At 37.8% G+C, this 19938-nt stretch overlaps 1 protein-coding gene and 1 long non-coding RNA gene across 3 annotated transcripts in view; one reads left to right on the forward strand and one right to left on the reverse strand.

Moving 5' to 3' along the window:
* grik2 (glutamate receptor, ionotropic, kainate 2) overlaps nt 1-19938 on the forward strand; it is a 92809-nt gene that overhangs the window by 61409 nt on the left and 11462 nt on the right. The window contains exons 11-17 of one of the 2 annotated variants that reach the window (XM_049729899.1): nt 1796-2002; nt 3923-4146; nt 7812-7930; nt 11537-11754; nt 15168-15393; nt 18759-19009; nt 19207-19234. In XM_049729899.1, coding sequence (XP_049585856.1) covers nt 1796-2002; nt 3923-4146; nt 7812-7930; nt 11537-11754; nt 15168-15393; nt 18759-19009; nt 19207-19234 — 1273 coding nt within the window. The remainder of the gene's footprint in view (nt 1-1795; nt 2003-3922; nt 4147-7811; nt 7931-11536; nt 11755-15167; nt 15394-18758; nt 19010-19206; nt 19235-19938) is intronic. The other variant, XM_049729900.1, reaches the window with a different exon arrangement.
* The window catches only part of LOC125974943 (uncharacterized), an 84651-nt gene that overhangs the window by 21039 nt on the left and 43674 nt on the right, over nt 1-19938 (reverse strand). The gene's annotated exons all lie outside the window — the stretch shown is intronic.

Raw genomic sequence — 19938 nt, forward strand, 5'->3', positions numbered from 1 at the left:
ATCCTCAAACATTTTATTTAACTCCTAAGACACATCTTACTAACAGTATCTATGAAGTATTTTGAATCTTCATTTATTCCCAGAAGTAGGGCATTGTGACATCTATGCCAAAACAGTGAAATAAAAAAGTTTATATTAACAGTCAAAATAAAACCAAATACCTTCATTGTTGATTGATTACGCAATAATACCGTATGTAAAAGTAAACAATATTCCCTGTGCAGATAGATTGACTAAGTACTGTAAAAAAATATATTCTGTGTTAATTTTGATTATTTAGTATGTATTTGTGTACAACAAAAATGATGACGGCAAAATATTTCTTTCCATCCAAGAATGTCCACTATTAAACCAAGCTATGCCCTGTGCCATTTAATAGTTCCACAGCAGTCATCTGGTCATAAAAACAAAAAGTATGCGATGCTCAAGTCTGACAGTGTGCATGATATGCAAACGAAATCTCGCAGAATATAATGTGTAGTTATTGGGAAATCAAAACATAAAAGACCCTGAGCCATGACAGAGCTCATGCAAAGACGTCATTATTTGATTGCTTTTCCACTTGAAAAATCACCCAATGCCTTCACTTAAGCTGCCTTTAACTCTGAGAGCAGTTGCTGGGGATGCTGCTATCCAATTCAGAAGATGATACACAAATTGCCAGTTGACTGCCTCAATACAATAAAGGAAATCGGTTTGGTCGTCAAGTTTCAAGTTCAGTGGAAATTGAATAATTTTTTATGGCTTTGGTTTCCATCTATTAATTTGACAGCCATACTGTGGTACTGTTTTGTGCTATATCTTGCATGGTGCCAAGAAGCATTCAATTATAGTATTTTATATATTAATATTTAGGTTGTGAATTTCGGTATTAGAGCCGTTATTATTTCACCATAATAAGATGAGGGCTAATACACATTCTTCAGTCTTCTGTCTGTAAAAAAATCTCAGTTTTTGAAATAAAATATCAAGCTTTATTTATTTATCCATCCATCCATCCATCCATCCATCCATCCATCCATCCATCCATCCATCCATCCATCCATCCATCCATCCATCCATCCATCCATCCATCCATCCATCCATCCATCCATCCATCCATCCATCCATCCATCCATCCATGCGTATGAACTGCAGCTGACAAGGAGTGGGTATTTGTATATAAATAGAGTTTTTAAGCAGCTTTTTGTTATTTGCTAGGCAAGAGTAAAAATAGCAAACGCAAGTCAGTTGTGTGTTGTCATTTTTATCACAGGCCTTCTTCCCTTGTGAGCATGCTGTGAAGTGATTGGATTGCCACTATTAACAACTTTGTGGAAGTAATTGCCATATCAGGATCGAGTCATGGGGAGGTGTTTGATGGGTTGTGAACACCGAGGAAATCAGGGAGGGCTGACAATAATTGGGTTTGTTACATTTGATTGATGCGTACTTTCATGCAGCTTCTCCTCATGTTCACAGGGATTATGTACTATAAAACATGATGTAATTACTGTTAAGATCTTGGCCCGTCAACATTTTATGTACTTTAGAAATCACTACTGTAATGTGGTGAAACCTTATGTAATCGAGATTACACAGTGTGTAATAAAGACCATTCAGCCTCCATTTACACAAAAACTGTCTTGAGGGAGGTATCGTCAGATTGAGCCACTTCAATACACACAATACACAGTAGTGGCATCTTAGCTTACAAGTTTGTTGTAATTCAATTTACTTGTGTATCAAATCAGTTTTCCCGATTTAAATGAATTAAAATGTCAGTTATCCTTGTCCTTTCGCCCATATTTCACAGGAGGAGCCATATGTGATGTTCAAGAAGTCTGATAAGCCTCTTTATGGGAATGACCGCTTTGAGGGCTACTGCATTGACCTGCTAAGAGAGCTCGCCAACATCTTGGGCTTCACCTATGAAATCCGCTTAGTGGAAGATGGAAAATATGGTGCCCAGGAAGAAAACACAGGCCTGTGGAATGGCATGGTTAAGGAATTAATGGACCATGTATGTCTTATTTATTTTCAGTAGCTACCAACCTACAGTACGTTATACAATTTAACAAAAAAGATTGTTGGTTATAGAATGTTATTGAAAAAGTATTGTTGTGTAGGTTTTCACTTTAGTGTGGAGCATATAAATCTGTTCCCGATCAAGTCAGACCATGAAACAAGAGTCCCTTGTGCTCAGTCACTGACATGCACCACTGTGAAGAGTGGCGTTAGATTTATTAATATATTAAGATAGCCGGCCACTCAATTTAAAACCACTGACAGTTTATTTGAATTGTACAGTATGATGAATTATTGAAATTATTGTCCTCAAGAGAGATTACTTGTTTTCACTATACAAGTACAAGTTTCACCTCTTTAATCTCTTCTTTCAATCCAAAGTAGACATACTGTATTTTAATGGTAAAAACTTAGAGCACTTTTCACTCATGCCAGACATCTGACAAACTGTGAATGTGTTTCGTCTAGCACCAAAGTGTAAATGTTGATATATAACTTTAAAACAAACTACTCTTCATTCAATGGGAATGCTAATATTAACCAAACAAGTCAGATTTTAGTTGAGCTGCTCCGAGAATCAGCACACTTCCGACATGAATTGTCAGAAGAGACCGGGGAAATAAAGGTAACTGGTACCTACTGTATATATTTGAGAGGAAAGTGCTGCAAAGAGAGCATAGATCATGCCATGAGTTGTTTACCCTGTAGGCCCTATTAAAACATACACAATCTGCTCGCAGTGACCGGTAATTGCTCCAAACAACATCCCAGTTAGGATAAATTGCATAGATAGAAAAATAGCGGCCACTGCACAGTCAATATCTGACCCATTAGAAGTAACACCCAATAGGTGTCAAGTACTTCTTAACTTGGACTTCTGCCCTTGATCAATAGCTACCCTGGTGTACATATGTGTGTGTGTGTGTCACAGTAGCTGTAGTATCGAAGCTTTATGATCCAAAAAAGCAAAACAAAAATAAATGGTGAATTCAGGCATGAAAACTAAAAAGTGCTTCCCCAAAATGCTAGTACAAAAACTCAGGAGACAAACTTCAGGGTAGCATGAGCACATGACACAAAGGGCAACCCAAATTTTTGAAAAAGGAGGACTATATACTCAGGTACTAATAGTAGGTGAGATGGATGTAAGAAGGAGCTTATTGCTTGACAAAACAAGGAGCAAACAAGAGGGACTGACAAAGGTGAACCGAATGACACATTAGGCAACACTAAACAAAGAAAAACATCAGCCTAAATCACCAAAAGGAACAAAGCAAACAGCCCCAAATGGAACCCAGGGAACGTCTCTTTGCCAACTCATCCACTTATATAAAAAGAATTTCTGCTTGCGAGGCACCCCTACTACATCTGAGAAGTAAAAAAAAAAAGCTTTGTTCTTTATTTTCTAATAATAGCAACATCAAAGGTGTCTGAAAACACTAATTGACTTATTACAAGACAGTGCAGTGTCAAAATATTTATGAAATTACTATTTTATAGTAAAATTACTGCAGTACAGAAAGTTACTTTAATAACATTGCATTAACATCTAATAATTGCTATTGTAAAGTAATGATCTTGACTCAATGTATTTGGTGTTTACTGTTGAGTACTGCCGATAATCTACCGGTAAATAATTATTTTACTCTAATGCTATAGAGTCTATTTATTTTACCAAACCATCCTTACCCTTGAATTGAGGTGAAATGAAAATGCATTCTGCAGCTTTAATGACTGGTGAAATGGGGGCTTTAAATTTCCAGCATGCAGAGTGCTTTAAAAAAAAAAAAAAAAAAAAAAAAAAAAAAAACGTGGACAATGTAAAGATCCTGTTTTCTTAATTTGATTGCCTCTAAACATTTCCCGTGCCCTTAACATATGGCCTATCCTTCTTCCTTTTTCTGTTTATTGACAGAGAGCTGATCTGGCAGTGGCGCCTCTTGCCATCACATACGTGCGTGAGAAGGTTATTGACTTCTCCAAGCCCTTCATGACATTGGGTATAAGTATACTCTACCGCAAGCCAAATGGGACCAACCCAGGGGTCTTCTCCTTCCTCAACCCCCTCTCGCCTGATATCTGGATGTATATTCTGCTGGCTTACTTGGGTGTCAGTTGTGTGCTGTTTGTCATAGCCAGGTAACATGTCACTACCAGCGATCACACATAAATCTTGCTTCAATGCTACCACTCAACAGTACATTTATGACTTAACAGGCTACTCTCAGTAATTACAGAGGCAATTTCCTGAGCATGCTGAATTGGTGGAGCATCCACGAATTGACAAACTGATGGTCATGCATACAAACTCAGATGCTACATCATTGTCACGTTGTGTGTTTAACTCAACTTAACGATCACAATATAATCGGAAAATAAATTCTCTTTCAAAAATGTTGAATATTGGCACTAAGTGAGGTTGCAAGATGGCCCGTTTCTGTACACAATGGTGGCAGGAAGAAGACAAACTCATGCAACCAGACAAACAGAGAAGCAAAAAGCTTACACTGAGCTGGTACATATATATTAGGGTTGTGTGTATGTGTCAGAGAGTGACAGGAAAGTATTGAATGTTTGTGGGATGTTGTACTTCTCCCAACCTTTCCCTCATATTTCCCAGCATTTACTGTCTTTCTTTCTTTCTTTGCATCAAACATGTAAAAACAAAAGGAGCCAGAAAATGCGCTTCGTGACCCCAAAAATAATGGAGCAATGACATTGGAGACAGGTACTAATCAGAGCATTAGTCTTGTAGCTCATCATACTTGATTTCGGCAATGGGAACCCAGGGAGTATCATTGTAACAAGGCGAGCAACAAGGTGTCTTTCAATTCAAATTTGTGTTTTCAATTTACATTCATTGATGTGGCCCAATGTTATCTTAACCAGAATATGCCATTGGTCAATTAACTACATCCACAATGATTTACACCACTCACCACAATGTCAATTAAGTAACGTAGATAAATTAGAGTAAAACAGTGGTAAAGATGTATTATTTAAAGTGAGTCTTATTATATTAGCATTACATTTTAAATTTGATTTTGGTGGAAGTGTCGCGGTACAAAGAAACTGACACTCATCTACTGTACTAGTGTTTCTTTTTTAGAATCTTCACATATCTACAAAATGTTAAAAAAAAATTCCGGGTGGGAACTGGGAATACTTAGTGGATTACGAACACAGACAGTAACATAGTAGTTCCGTATTTGCACCATTTTTGGGAGGTGGGGGGGGGGGGTTGTAGGCTGTGAGTAAAAGAAAACTGTTAACCCTAAAACTTTGAGTAGACATTGGCTCACTTCCAGTCATGTCTCTACGGTTTTAATGTTAACACGTATTTTTTTTTTCTGATGTTACTGGCATTATGATTACACAAAAAAATAAGGCAGCAACTGTCATCTAAGTTGGCACAGAATATGCAACTACTTTATATTGTACCACAATAAGTAAGCATTTTGGTAAGTGCATGCATATACTCCTCTCTCCATAAGCCTTTTTTACTCATACACAAATGAATGATGGGCAGTTGCATGCAGATGACAGCCTTAGAACATTTATTGAATGAAAGTCAGATACCCTATGATCAAAAAAACGTGATGAGGAAATAAAAATAATTAAAAGTACGAATGAAACAAGAACACGAGGAATGTTGTCCAAGTCAGCAAGCTTAAACCAAGGGTGCATCGGTTGTGTACTTGTGAAGACTTGAGTAGAAAAATATCTAAAGCTACATTTCGTACTGCACAGTGGGAAAGTTAACCATTAGCATTTGCTATTTACAAAGAGACTCGTGTTCCTAAGAAGCACGTTTTCATGTAGGTTCCCGTAAAGACCATGCTTGATGAGTTCACAGTAGTACTGTACTCTGCATTCTTCATATTGAGAAACAGCCTCGGTTTGTACCGTTATTGATGTGATTGAAGGATCAAGTCCCAGCGCTCCCATGATCACAATAAAGACAAGTACTGTAGAAATGGAAGGATTTCATATTTGGTGGACACGATCAACACCCAACAATTTGATTTATTTTCTACACTGTACTAGTGAGCACCTTCTAGTTAGTCGCAGCAACACAATGTGTTGATCAAAGTTAATCAATGTGTCAAATTATTGAGAGGAATGGCAAAACTAAATTTCAATCCTACCACTAATGTGCGTTTCAAATATGTTACAAAATAAAATATATAAATAAAATCAATACAATGCAATACATTGCAAAATTGTGGTCACACTCACATTGAGACACCTTGTCTTGTGACAAAGCAACAGGATTTTTTTTTTTTTTATTAACAATGATGATTCATCTACCTTGACATTTCTGCGAGATGACCCTGCCCCCATGAAAAGATAAAAGATGGACATTCCTCACATATTGCAACTCATTTCTTTCCATCCTTGCTTATCTGACCTTGCACAAAATATCTTTTACTGCGCAGCAGATGACCTAAGATAATGCAAGGACAGTTTAATTGAAATGACAACAGAGTAGATAAACAGTGTCACAACGAAAGAAGGGTCTAGCTTTGTTGCTTCCTATAAATGACATTGGTTTGAACACTTTTGGGGGGATAAAACCTACAATAGCAACAGCAAAACCGTCCATTCTTAGTCCAGCCTATGCATGATGCAGATGACAACTTTACTCATCCATTGTCATGCCATGAGGTAATTGTCTGTTTGCAACATGATGAGGAGAAAGCATGCTGACATTTGCGTGAGGAATTGGGTCACATAACAAGTGGGCGCAGTTCAGATCATGTCAGTTTGGTTCTGCAGATTGACAAGGAAGCAAATCTTCTGCAAATTGAGCAGATTTAACTAAAACTAAGGAACGTAGAAATCATCTAGACATTCAGAGAACATTGAACTCCATTCGAGTCGTCAATGACTGTGAGTGTTGCGGGGTGAAAAGAAAGCTCAGCAAACACCATTTGCACACCATGATGGGTTATCGTTCGGGTAATATAGTTTCATGAATGCAAACCTGCATGTTCTTGTTTTATGGATTCAATTGCAGAATGTTTAATTTGAATTAAAATGCTAAGTAAAAGGCCCGGAGTGAGACAAGTATACGCCATGCATAAAAATGTGATTTATCTAATCCACGTCTGTTAAGCTGCTAGAGTCTAGCTTAGACTTTCACTCCCCAGAACAAGTCAGACTTGGTTAGTATATTTAATTGTAAACCAATCAACCTTTGCTAATGTAGTGTCACTTTTATTCAGCATGAATTAATGAGAAATTTATCTGCTTGCGGACCGTGTCAAGTGGTGAAACCACAAAGGCCAAAGTTGGAATAATGTGAATGAACAGTTAGAGCTGCAGGTTATTAATATTCTTCCAGTATGACGATACATTTATTTTCTGAACCCAATCATTAAATTAGTTAGAAACTTGTTAGAGTTAGACTTGGCTCTGACATGAGCCTGCTCATATGAAGAGTATCAATTCAAACCTGCTACCAATTTTACATTTTATTAGGATGGAGATGTGCAGTTTTTAGAAAGATTTACCAATTGAGTTATTTGCGCACACTGTTCTTCTCAAATCTCAAAGCAATTTGCATAAAATGCATTTGATTTATTCAACATAACAGTAGCCTTGCAATCAGATATTTGTCAAGTCTTTAAGTGAAGTCAAGTTATGACATCAAAATATTTATGCAGGGATTCATCACTGAAAGTGACTAATTGTTTTGTCTTTTCTCGTCTTCCGTAGGTATGATGACCTTAAAACCTTTTTCAAATTTGTCTTTATGCAACTACATTAAATCTGTGTGTGTTCTTTGTCAATATTCACAGGTTTAGTCCCTACGAGTGGTATAACCCTCACCCTTGCAACCCTGACTCGGATGTAGTGGAAAACAATTTCACCCTGCTAAATAGTTTCTGGTTCGGAGTTGGAGCTCTCATGCAGCAAGGTAGACGCCTTTGCCTGCCCCTTTTTCCTAGCACAGTTCCCACTTTTTGCTGGGGGTCACTTGTCTCAGGCCCATGACCATGCATGGGGGCCTCTGTGCATGTAGTTAGACAGTTCACTGGTGATGGGTCGGAACATGCTATGTTTTTTTTTCATAATATAAATGATTATTCTGCATGTTCTGTGTCTCCCTGCCCTTAATTTATTCAGATAATCTGAACAGGTAAGTACACCCATAATGAGTAAGGTTAATTGAGGTGACTCACCCTGCCTGTTTGATACTCTCCCAGTTTGTACCATATCTTCTCACCTAGTTGACAACTTTAAAATGTGTAAGGTGCCACTGTTAATACTTAAATGTTGAATGTTATGACCATAAAACACGGAAGATGCATGTAAGAAAACGACTTAATGAGGCAGCATGGTAATGTAGTGTTCAGCATGTTGGCCTCACAGTCAGGAGATACAAGTTCCTCTTCACTCGAATCAACCAGCTAAGCTCAGCTCAATAAGCTACAGCTCACTCGTGACCCTCATGAGGATGAGTTGCAGAGAAAAAAAAAAAGATGGATTTTTAAATGAGGATTTTTTTTCTATGCTTAAGACACAGATATGAGTATGGGCTACATGGCCTGCATTACATGATCTTAATGCTTGCCTTTGGTTCTGTTATAAGAATGAAGCACATACTTATTTAGTAGCTATGACATGTTGGTTTCTATTTCAAATGATATTGAGTTATGTACAGATATGTATTATTTTCCTTTGAATGAAGTTGCACATAACGTTTATCTATAGATCATGCAACAAGAAAAAGTTATGACAAAATCTCTAACTATATATACAGTAGTTGCAGAAACAGTATCTTACGTTAAATGGTGAATTACAGTTCATGATTTACATATTGAACTTGGACCACAGTGATCAGGTGTGGATTATCTAAAATACAAAATTATGATTATTTGAAGTAACTAGTTTCATTAAAATAACCAATGTGTGTATAACGTGCAAGTGTTTTAAATGATTTGCCTAAAATGTTGACTTTATGGTATACCATACAAATTGACTAGGAAAAAAATCTGTCCTTTTAGGTGGCACCATTAAAACATGGCATCAATGAGACAACACCTCCTATAGAAGCACTTAAAAAAGTCAAATTAGCCATTAGATGCATATCACACTATGGATATCAAGAGTGTATAAAACCCCTGTTAAAATTGTACAATGTGATCAATATAAATCTTTTTTTTTTTCATTATGAATGGAAATTTCAACCTGCACAACTCATTCGAAAATAAATCATATCACGACCCTGGGAAAGCACAAATTAATAACTGAGATAATTAGCTTTAACGAGTGTGCATCACCATCTTGTAACCATGTTCACAATTACCCAGTCACATTCAAACTCATTTTAAATGGGAGTCAGCACACCCCTGCCACCATTTAAAATGCCTCTGATACACCGAGAATAAAGTTCAGATGCTCTTTTTCTTGTTGAATATAGTTTCTCCGATCTGAAACCTAAATGTCGTCAGTGTACAAAAAACCTCCAAAGGAATTGGCCTTGATGTTCCAATATTTTTGGAGTGGACTTTATATAGTACATATATTTAAACAGGGATGTGTAGACTTTTTATATCCACTATATACTGTTTTTGTGTAGCCAATATGATTCAGCTGGTTGAGAAGATGTGGCAACTGGCCCGAAGGCTGCTCGATTAGATTCAAGGACAAGACAACGTCTGTTTAGCACTAGGCTGGATAACAATGTAGAGAGGCTCCCCTGCCCGGTGGCTTGCACCACCCCCAGAAAATTGTGGGAAGTGCTTCTTGGTCATGACGTTACCTTGGGTACATGACAGTCAGCCCCAACCAGGCTCAACAAATCTCATGGATCGTCTTTTTTTTTTTTTTTCTGTGCCAGTTACTGCAGAATGGTAAGACTGCTCTGTATAATAAAATGTTGAATTTTAAAGGAACAAACATCCTTTAGCTGGACATCACAAATATATTGAATTGTGAAATGTTTTTTTTTAACCTGATTTAATACGCATTGGCCTGATTTATAACGATCCCAAATAGCAGGCAAAAAATTGGTTGTCACTCAACAGATTGCATGCACAGTTGGCGGGCATGTTGCACATGACCTACTATGATTGTAATTTTTTTCTAAGGTTCCAAATAGCAGGTGATAAATGTGCATATTCAATCGCAATAATAGACGACATGCGCTGTAAGCAACAGGTGCATATGTGTGTGGAGGCTGCGGTATTTAAAAGAGGGATTTACACTCTAGGTAGGTCTGATGCTTTTTTTTTTTCCCTTGCAAAAGAAACTGCTCGGCACATTTGGACATAAAATTGGTGGACCCAGTTGTTAAATTGCCAGTTTTTACAAAGGCAAACCTTTAGTAAATCAGGCCAAGTGTATTAGCGATTATTCCATGCATCATTTGGAAATGCATGCTGGACCTTCAATTATTCCCCCTAATATTAATCATCTTGTCCTCCCGCATTTGAAATGTTGTTCCCTTGTTCTCTAGTTACATTAGTTAAAATAATTCCCACCGCAATCAGTTTACTGATGAGATTATGATTATTACAAATACAGGCTGACCCAAAATGATTGCAACCCATACGACGGCTGATATAATTATAATTAAAAATGCTGTTTCTCGCTTTCTGTCTTTCTTTTTTCTTTTTGATTATTTGAAAGGAAGGGATCACAAAAGGAACCTTTAGCTTTTTCTGTAAATATCTTGGAGAGTTGCGCTACTCAGGTCTTACCCCCTGGTCTTACAATAACATTAATTATCAAATAAAATTAATGTGTTATAAATAAAACAATTCAATCATCAGTTGTAGAAATGGCAGCCACATACGTGTGGTTTGCAATCATTTTGGTTCACCGCCACATAGTATACAACATCCTGTTCATGTCGATTTTTTTGATATACCAATATAGCTATAGTTAACTAAACTTTACATTTTAATCCGATTGAATAAAAGGTTATTTTCCCAGTTCTATAGCAGTGGGTTAGCACTGCATTTTCCTCCCTGAATGCAGATTGAGTTTCTTACAGAGGGAGTGGCGCACACAGTTCTTAATCCCCTCTTTATGGCTCTTTATCAGGCATGAATGACTGTCTGAAATCCCAGTTTTCAATTTCTTAGGTTGCTTGGGTAAAACAGATTATATAGTACTCAGGCTCCTTTTCTCTTTTCAAACGAGCAACTTTACTCCCACGCATACGGTAGACTTGTATGTTTAACAAGAAAATGCAAGGATTTTGCCTAAAAGATGGTATACATGGTTTTGGTGGCCAATCAATTAAAATAGCAAACTATGATGCATACTGTACATACAAATAGAAATCACAGTTTGGTTTAATATTGAGCCACCTCTGCGTCTCAACAAAAAGATAATTTTGAGATGACTACCTGGTGCACCGTACAAGTAAAATGTGTCGTGTATCTTTGTTGGAATATGAGCCTAGTGGCAGGTGCATAGGCCCAGCCTGGTCTCCGCTATCCAGGATGCTGGCCCTCTCTCTCATCAACAGCTCATCTCGGTCTCATGACCTTCCTTTGCTCCTCTCACTCAGGATCTGAGCTCATGCCGAAAGCCCTCTCCACCAGAATTGTCGGAGGCATCTGGTGGTTTTTTACTCTCATCATCATTTCCTCCTACACGGCAAACCTTGCAGCCTTCCTCACTGTGGAGAGGATGGAGTCGCCTATTGACTCCGCTGATGACCTGGCCAAGCAGACCAAGATAGAGTATGGAGTGGTAGAAGATGGCGCGACGATGACTTTCTTCAAGGTCAGTGATATCCATAATATACAGTATATGTACTTATATCCTGCAGGAATAAAAGTTTCTAAACAGTCTATTTTACATCACTTATTAAAATTCAAGGATGTAAAGATGTTTTCAAAGTTTGCCAAAGTTTAACAAAATGATATACATAAATGTGTACATGTGTCTTAATACAACACTTTGACATGTGCCTGAATTGGCAACAATTATTATTATTGTTATTATTATTATTATTATTATAACTTGGGTGTGATTTGGCCATCTTTGTGGCTGGCAAATATATTTGGATAGCATTTCAGTTTGGCACATAAACATATATTGAAACTGATAAAGATAAATATTGAAATTAAATAGAATAAATCAATAATAATCAGTACAGTAACGAAACAATTTCAAATAAACATTGAATTATTTATTCATGTTAGATGTAGAAATCAGGTGAATATTAATGAAGCCTGACAAATGCAGAGGATAACAGCTCTTAATGTACTGTACTTATCACGTTGTTAAAAACACAGTTATAATGATGGTTAGCGTAGTGGCTGTATTCCTAAATAATATGCACAGAGATCACAAGTCACATCTCGGAATAACATTTACAAAATACTTGCTGTTTAGGTAATTACTGACTCGTGCTGGAAAAATAGTATAATGGTGGCTAATTATGTAAATGTCTGCCTGGGAAGCATAGAAGCGTTTCACTCGTCTCCCGAGTAGAACTCCCTGTGGACCTCTTCCACAACAACACTGAATAATTTAATAGCAAACACCCACTGCTATAGACACTTGGTTGTTAGCTAATAAAATCATATCTTGTTAAAGGGTGGGTTGGATTTTTACTCTCGTGGGTATAATTGGGAGATGCTGGTTACGCTGTGAAACAGAAACCCTCTTCTTGGCCATGTCTCCAAATGTTTAGTCTATGAATGCAGATCGTTTTGCATGAGTAACAAAATGATATTTATAGTCATTCATTCATTCATTTTCTAAACGGTAGGCGTGGTACACCCTTAACTGGTCGCCAAGCCAATTGCAAGGCACATGTAGACGAACAACCATTCACACTCACAATCACGGACAATTTGGAGAGGTCAACCGGCCTGTTTTTGGAATGTGGGAGGAAACTGGAGTACCCAGAGGAAACCCACGCTGGCACGGGAAGAACGTGCAAACCCCACACAGTACACACTTGGAATAATTCAAGAGTCGAAATTGAACTCTGCACCTCTGAACTGTGAGGCGGACGGGCTAACCAGTGTACCACGGTTGCACATAAATAATATGCTATATGCATTGAAAATCACAATGAAAAATAAATGGTTAGGATTGAATTAACATGTACATTTAAAAAAGCCTGCAAGAAGAAATTATCCATTGCAGTAAACATTTATAACATCTCACTTTGTGCCACATTCATGTAGTTGTATGTTCCTTACTATTAATATTCCTAGCTATTATCATTTAAATTTTATTTCACATTACGTAAAACATCCGCCTCAGTGGGTACAAGAATAAACCCATTTACAAAATTGGTTCTAAATCTTATCTGCAGCTCTGACAGTCAACTCTTATGCCGTTTGAGTATTCAAGGCTCAAATGTGACTGCATTTCTATTATAGCCATTTAGCGACTTCCCTGTACCGTGTCTGTACAACAGGGCCATGAGAGAGGTCTGTATAAAACAATTTAAAAAAGATGTTATTTCTGCAGCCAAAAACCACGCACGAGCTCCCTCCACTCTCTGGATTCTTTTGATTAAGGTCCTTTGAAAAATATGCAAAACATTTTGACAAGCAGCAAACAGAATCTTGACGACAAGGACAAGTGTGTGCCATTGCACACAAATCAAAGCTCCACACATCTATATATGCTGAATGCCCTAAACCACAATCACTCTCATTCACTTCCCAAGGATGTATGCTTATAAACCGAACAAATGATGCTTCCACTATATATGCTCTTAAAATCACCTTGGAATAATTCAATTACCAAGACAGAATCTCACACATGGCATAAAAATAAAATAACGATCCAACTAGCTGTCTTGACTCAATAACATTTGGATTCTGCCAAACCTTTGTGAAATCTGATCTGAGTTATAGCAAATAATCAAATGCTTACCTCACTCAGGCGAACTTCCTAAACCCCTCTGAGCAGCCATGTCAAACTACGTTTAAAAACTGGTGTCTCATTGTTAACAAACCATTTACCCTTCTCAAACTCTTTTCACTAAGATTGCTGCGAAAGTGTTCTTAAAGCAGTAAAAACTAAAATGAATATAAAACCTAAACCAAATACTGCAGGTGGCAATGTCTCGTGTTGTGGTCAATTTGGCAACCTGAAGTCTCCAAAAGCATATTTTACTGTCACACAAACCATTATGAAGGGAGATGAACACTTAGAAACAGTGTACATACCGTGCAGTCTGACTATGTGTTCAATGCACTCCGCAAAAAAACTGAACTTAATCAGTTCTAATCACAAACAGCTCTTATTTAAGTACGAAATGATTTACGTTTTAACACTGTTGAACCGGTTGGAAAACTTGGATAGGACTAATGGTCCTGCGTGGAGATTTAATTATGACCAAGTTTTGAATCTGATCAATTGATAATTAATACTTCAAATTCGATTCAATTTGTCTAAGAATTACTAGTATTCTATAGAATTACAATGTATTTTTGGAGCTAGGTTATCTTAATCTTTCTCTTTCCTTTTCCAATATTGCAAATCTGTTGTAGTGTTTGGGTGTACATATGTGGCGATGCACCTTTTCTGTCTGCCTCTTTTGCAATACAGGAATTATCTGTCTGTCCATGTATTCATAGCCACAGCTTTCTTCTTATCAGCAGTCAGAAGCTTGCATGCTCAATCTCCTGATTTGTCAAGGGTGACTCCAAAAGATTCTGATAGGCATTCCACAAATCACCCAGTTGATCTAAAATATCGACCAGCCACAAAAAGTCATTACACACCATAATGGCGGGTGGGACCTTGAAGATGTGACTTAATTAGGTTTCAAATGGCTTCAAACCTGCTGCTCAAGAAAGTGGTATTCCCTTGTACGTATTCATTCTGTGTGATAGCACGTATACAATTTGAAGCTCACTGCTTTTGTTCAAGATGGTGCCACTAAAGGCAAATGCTGGGAGCACAACAAAATTCATGAAATACAATGACCAGTTAAAAACCGTTATCATAATTCCTATCCAGAATCTACATATTTTATGACACTGAACATGAGCTCTCTTTATAGCGCTTTTACAATATCAATGTCAGTTCTGTCCCAAGTGTTTTTATTTATTTATTTATTTATTACAAATTATTGCCTAATCTAAAGTGATGAATAGATATAGTTTATATCTTAATAAATATTTTGGGCTATATTTTCACAGTGTAATTGTGTCTTCTCACAGAAAACCAAGATCTCCACTTATGACAAAATGTGGGAATTCATGAGCAGTCGAAGGCATACTGTGATGGTGAAGAATGTTGACGAAGGCATTCACAGAGTTCTCACCTCAGATTATGCTTTCCTCATGGAGTCGACAAGCATTGAATTTGCCACACAACGTAACTGTAACCTCACCCAGATCGGCGGCCTTATTGACTCACAAGCCTATGGGGTTGGCACTCCAATGGGTATGTACACTGCTTTGCTGACTAAATTTTTTATAATTTGAAGAAATGAGTCTATGTTAACATAGCCACTGATGCTATTATGCGGCTGTCGTTTTCTGTGTTGCACAGAATGCAGTGTAATGTTTGACAAAAGACAAAGATGACCTATGCTTCCTTTGCATGGTTTACAATTGTGCACACACTGTACAGTCCTTTCTTGGTGAACTTCATTTCGTGTCTGTGGTTTTCAAAAATAAATTATGGTTGAAATATAAAAGGAGACATGGCGATAAGCCTCCTCTGGGGGAGGGTAAACGCTTACCAAAGGTAGAGGAGGTTTTTGAGCTGTGCTTTGTCTGGTTCCTAATGTAGGACCTTACTGCCTTGGGTGACCCTGACAGGATCATAATACCCTAGAAATACATATCTCCTCAGATAAAACCACTAAGATCAAGTGAAAGGCCAAAGGCCCTTCTAAATCACAACTCAAATCTCTTCAACATGTCACTTGTGAATTATTGGTAGCCTGCGACGCCATTTCCAGCAGGACCTCGCCTGCTTCACCAAAGAGTAACAAAACACAATAACCCATCAAATTGATGTGTCACTTGTGTGTCATTGAAAGAAAGCTTATGCGAGTGAGAGGAATGTCAGCAAAGTGAACGAATGCTGCTGCGAACAGTTTCTGTACGGCCAGCATGTGTGATGTGGAAGGGAGGGTGCGAGCATCAATACTCCCTGGTGTCTCGTTTACATGGAGAAAGAACAAGGTATTTAAATTGCTAATCCTACCCTTTTAGTAGCCTTTACCATCTGCAGACTGTATTCCTATATAGACTGGCCATTTAGCACATATCTCATTGACAGCGTTGGTGTCAAGCTGCATTAGTAGCTGGGCCTTAGTAGAGCTCAGCTGCCAGTTCCCTTGACAACTTCCTCACTTGTCTAATGGATTTTACCTCCCAGCTGCGTGATCCTGACTTTCCACAAGTGTGTTTCGAAAAAGGTGGGGTTTAATGCACATAATAAATACGGTAGTGTCGCGATGTCTAAATATGCTTGCTAGAAATGTTTTTCTTTATGCCTGTGTAGACTGCCAGTCAGATCATAGTCATAAGTTTGAATCGAGGCACCAGCACTCAAAATGTTAAAAAAATACCTGATAGGTTAATGATTTGATGAATACGTATCAGACAAAAGAAGTGACACTACAAGCATTTTCTTTCCAATATATAGCAAATAATAGGTAAATTAGATAAATTTACCCATTATAATAAATTTATATTAATAAATTATAATAATTTTTTTAATATTAGGTAAATATGGAGCTCATATGAAAAATCACTTCTTCAAAACAGCAACAACTTGTTGCAAGCAGCCACAAGTTGTCCTCCCACAACGTTAACCCTTTCCACAGGATCTCTTCGGAGCCCCGTGCTGGTTGAATGTTTGGCCCTGTGGTGAGATCTGAGTGGGTGATCCCCCACACATTTAAGCACTCAATCAACATGATGAAATAGGACAAGTGTCTGACTTTCCTCGGTCTTTGAGACGTCTGTCTCTTCCAATGAAGGCTCTGGTGTTTGGTGTCCGGGTCATACTCATAAATCCACCAGTGATAAGTCGCCCTAGCAAATCGGGTCTCATTGGTCTCATCATCACTCATTCTGCTCTTTGTGCTTGACAACCTGAAACTGGATTTTTATTTAAAGGCAGACAGAACAAAGTTCAATGGCTGCGGAGGGCAATTTAATTGGAGGGGTTTGAAATGCATCTTGTAACACCAGCCTTTGTAGCACACCTTATGTCCAGTTTGCTGCACTGCATTACAAGAATCTGTCTGGCAGGATTTTCTTTTTTTTTTTTTTTTTTTTTTTTATCGCGAGGCTTCTCCAGCATTGTTTAATTGGACATTTCAGTGGGCAATTGGTTCTTATCACATGACAGAGAGAGACTGGTGGACTCCTATACCTGCAGTAGGTTTAGATAGTATAGAAAGGGCAGGAGATGCAGGAAACAGGCACGTTGGAAAACAGAAGCGTGGTTTATCTACTCTCAAAAACGGCACACAGACAGAAGGAAGAATCTCAAGGCACATTTTTGCCTCATTAACAAAGAAAGAGCTCATGTTGAAACCAGTTTGGTACAACAGCTATAACATGTATAATTGAGGTATAATTGTATTATTTTGGTGTGGTCAGTGGTTAGATTTTTTTTATCATCTGTGTGTAGTGATGATGATGACGTGTTATAAAAAGATATCTTCTCTTCTACTAATGTGACCGTAAATTTTACATGAAAGTACAATAATGTATTCAAGAAAGAAATGAATGTCGACCATGTATTCAAGACCTCCATTGTCAGATCAATTTAGCGATTGGGTTCTCGGGCACTATTGCTTAATTCAAACCTTAAATTAGATCCTGAAAGATCATTGATGGCAAGCTCCTCATTTTCAATCATACAAGAAGGTCATATGAGACAAACTAAACAACAATACAGCAAAGTTCATTTTTCTGCAGGTGCTTAATCCCCCATCTCCTGCCATAGGGTTCTGCCAGTTGTTTTGTGGATTGCGAAAGTTGGTTGCGCACAACCCCTTTTGCAGTAGTGGTGATATTTAGGTCAGAAACTGTTCCGCTGAGAATTGCACACATCATTTTATGAAAAGAATTATTACCGATGAGGGATTCCAGGACTCTTACAAGACAGGGTAATTCAGAGTAAGGTGTTGGGGTTGATTTATTTCAGTTTTTTTGTAAAGTGGGTCTCGGTGGATAGATGGATGGACGGAGAGGTAAATTAAACCTTATCTAACGGGAATAATATAAATGCGTGGGTTTAGAAAGTATAACATTGCTTTCATAGGACCAACATTTTTTTTCACATGGGAGATTTTGTTATGGTACAATAAAACCAAGGTTGATGTAAATAGAACCCTTTTCATCAACAAAAGAATGCCATACATAGACATATGGACAAAAGGTCTATTGATTGGTTGCGGCAGCATCGACCAATGGAAACTTTTTTCTTCAGAACGTGAGGCCTTGGACAAAGTGGAAATAATTCTGAACAGTTCCAAGTAGCAGTTAATATTTGCATCACATTGCATAAGATTCTGCTAGAAAGAGAAGCATGGCCGAAAAAGCCAAGAACTGCTCAAATTTTGTTAGAGTTATGGTGACACCAGTCTAGCAAGTTTGCAATCGAGTACCTCAAAGCTATGATCTGCCAAACTTTTGTTGGGGTTATGGTGACATCCGTCTAGCAAGTTTGCATCTACCTCACCCTTGGGTTTGAAATAAGAGCTGAGATTGCTATGCTAAATATACGTTGATGCGGTCACAGTCTGGTTCACAGTCTGACCTAGTCATCTGGTTTTTCAGGGTCTCCATACAGAGACAAGATCACTATTGCCATCTTGCAGCTTCAAGAGGAAGGCAAGCTGCACATGATGAAGGAGAAGTGGTGGCGCGGAAGCGGCTGCCCCGAAGAGGAAAGCAAGGAGGCCAGTGCCCTTGGAGTACAGAACATTGGCGGAATCTTCATTGTCTTAGCTGCTGGACTTGTCCTCTCCGTGTTTGTGGCAGTGGGAGAGTTTCTCTACAAGTCCAAACAAAGCGCTGAACTTGAAAAGGTAAGACAATTACTTTTCTCACCAAATGTGCCTTGAATGAGATTTTATGGCTGAAATATAATATATACGAATGAAATTAATGCTAATTAAACTAAAATTCATAGCACATGACCATCTGTTATTTCTCACATGATCATAGCAGTGCTCTATAATATGCAGGAAGATAAGGGTTGGTTTCTTTGCATTTATTCACTTAGGCCCAATGGCGACAACGAGATAAGAAACGTGAGGAATTCTGCTGTCACCATGGATCCAAGCTAGACTTTAACCACCATCACAAATGACCTCAACATACACTCAAGACATGTTTGCAAAATATAAAACTGCCACAAAGTGATTGTCACACTTTAGATAATATAGCACACATATGCAACCCCCAATTCCAGAGTTAGGACAATATGTAAATGAAAATAGAATACAATGATTTCAAAATTCTTTTCAACCTATTTTAAATCATGTAACTATTTCATATAGTATGTACCTATTTCCTATTTAATCCCTGCAACATGTTCTAAGGAGCTGGGCAAGGTGCATGTTAACCACTGTGTGACATCATGATATATTTGAACAACATTCAATAAGCATTTGCAAAGTGAGCAAATCAATGTATTCTGTTGTAATTTACATTTTGCACAACCTCCCAACCTCATTGGAATTCGGGTTTGTAGAAATATTTAACATATAGAATGAAACCTATTGGTGCTGGCAGTACACACTCAATCCACAGGCTAAAACCAAAAACATGCACTCAGCTTTTCTTACTGGATGAACCACATTAAAAGTCATAAACATCCTCTTCCACCATTCTTCTATCCACTCATCTTCCAACTGCAATATTGCATACACTCTGCATACACTCATACTACTCTGCTCCTTAATTAATAAAACATTTTTAGACAGCCTGTTCTCAGGAAAATTTAGCTGAATGT

The sequence above is a fragment of the Syngnathus scovelli genome, chromosome 9, assembly GCF_024217435.2.
Source record: "Syngnathus scovelli strain Florida chromosome 9, RoL_Ssco_1.2, whole genome shotgun sequence".
Lineage (NCBI taxonomy): Eukaryota > Metazoa > Chordata > Actinopteri > Syngnathiformes > Syngnathidae > Syngnathus > Syngnathus scovelli.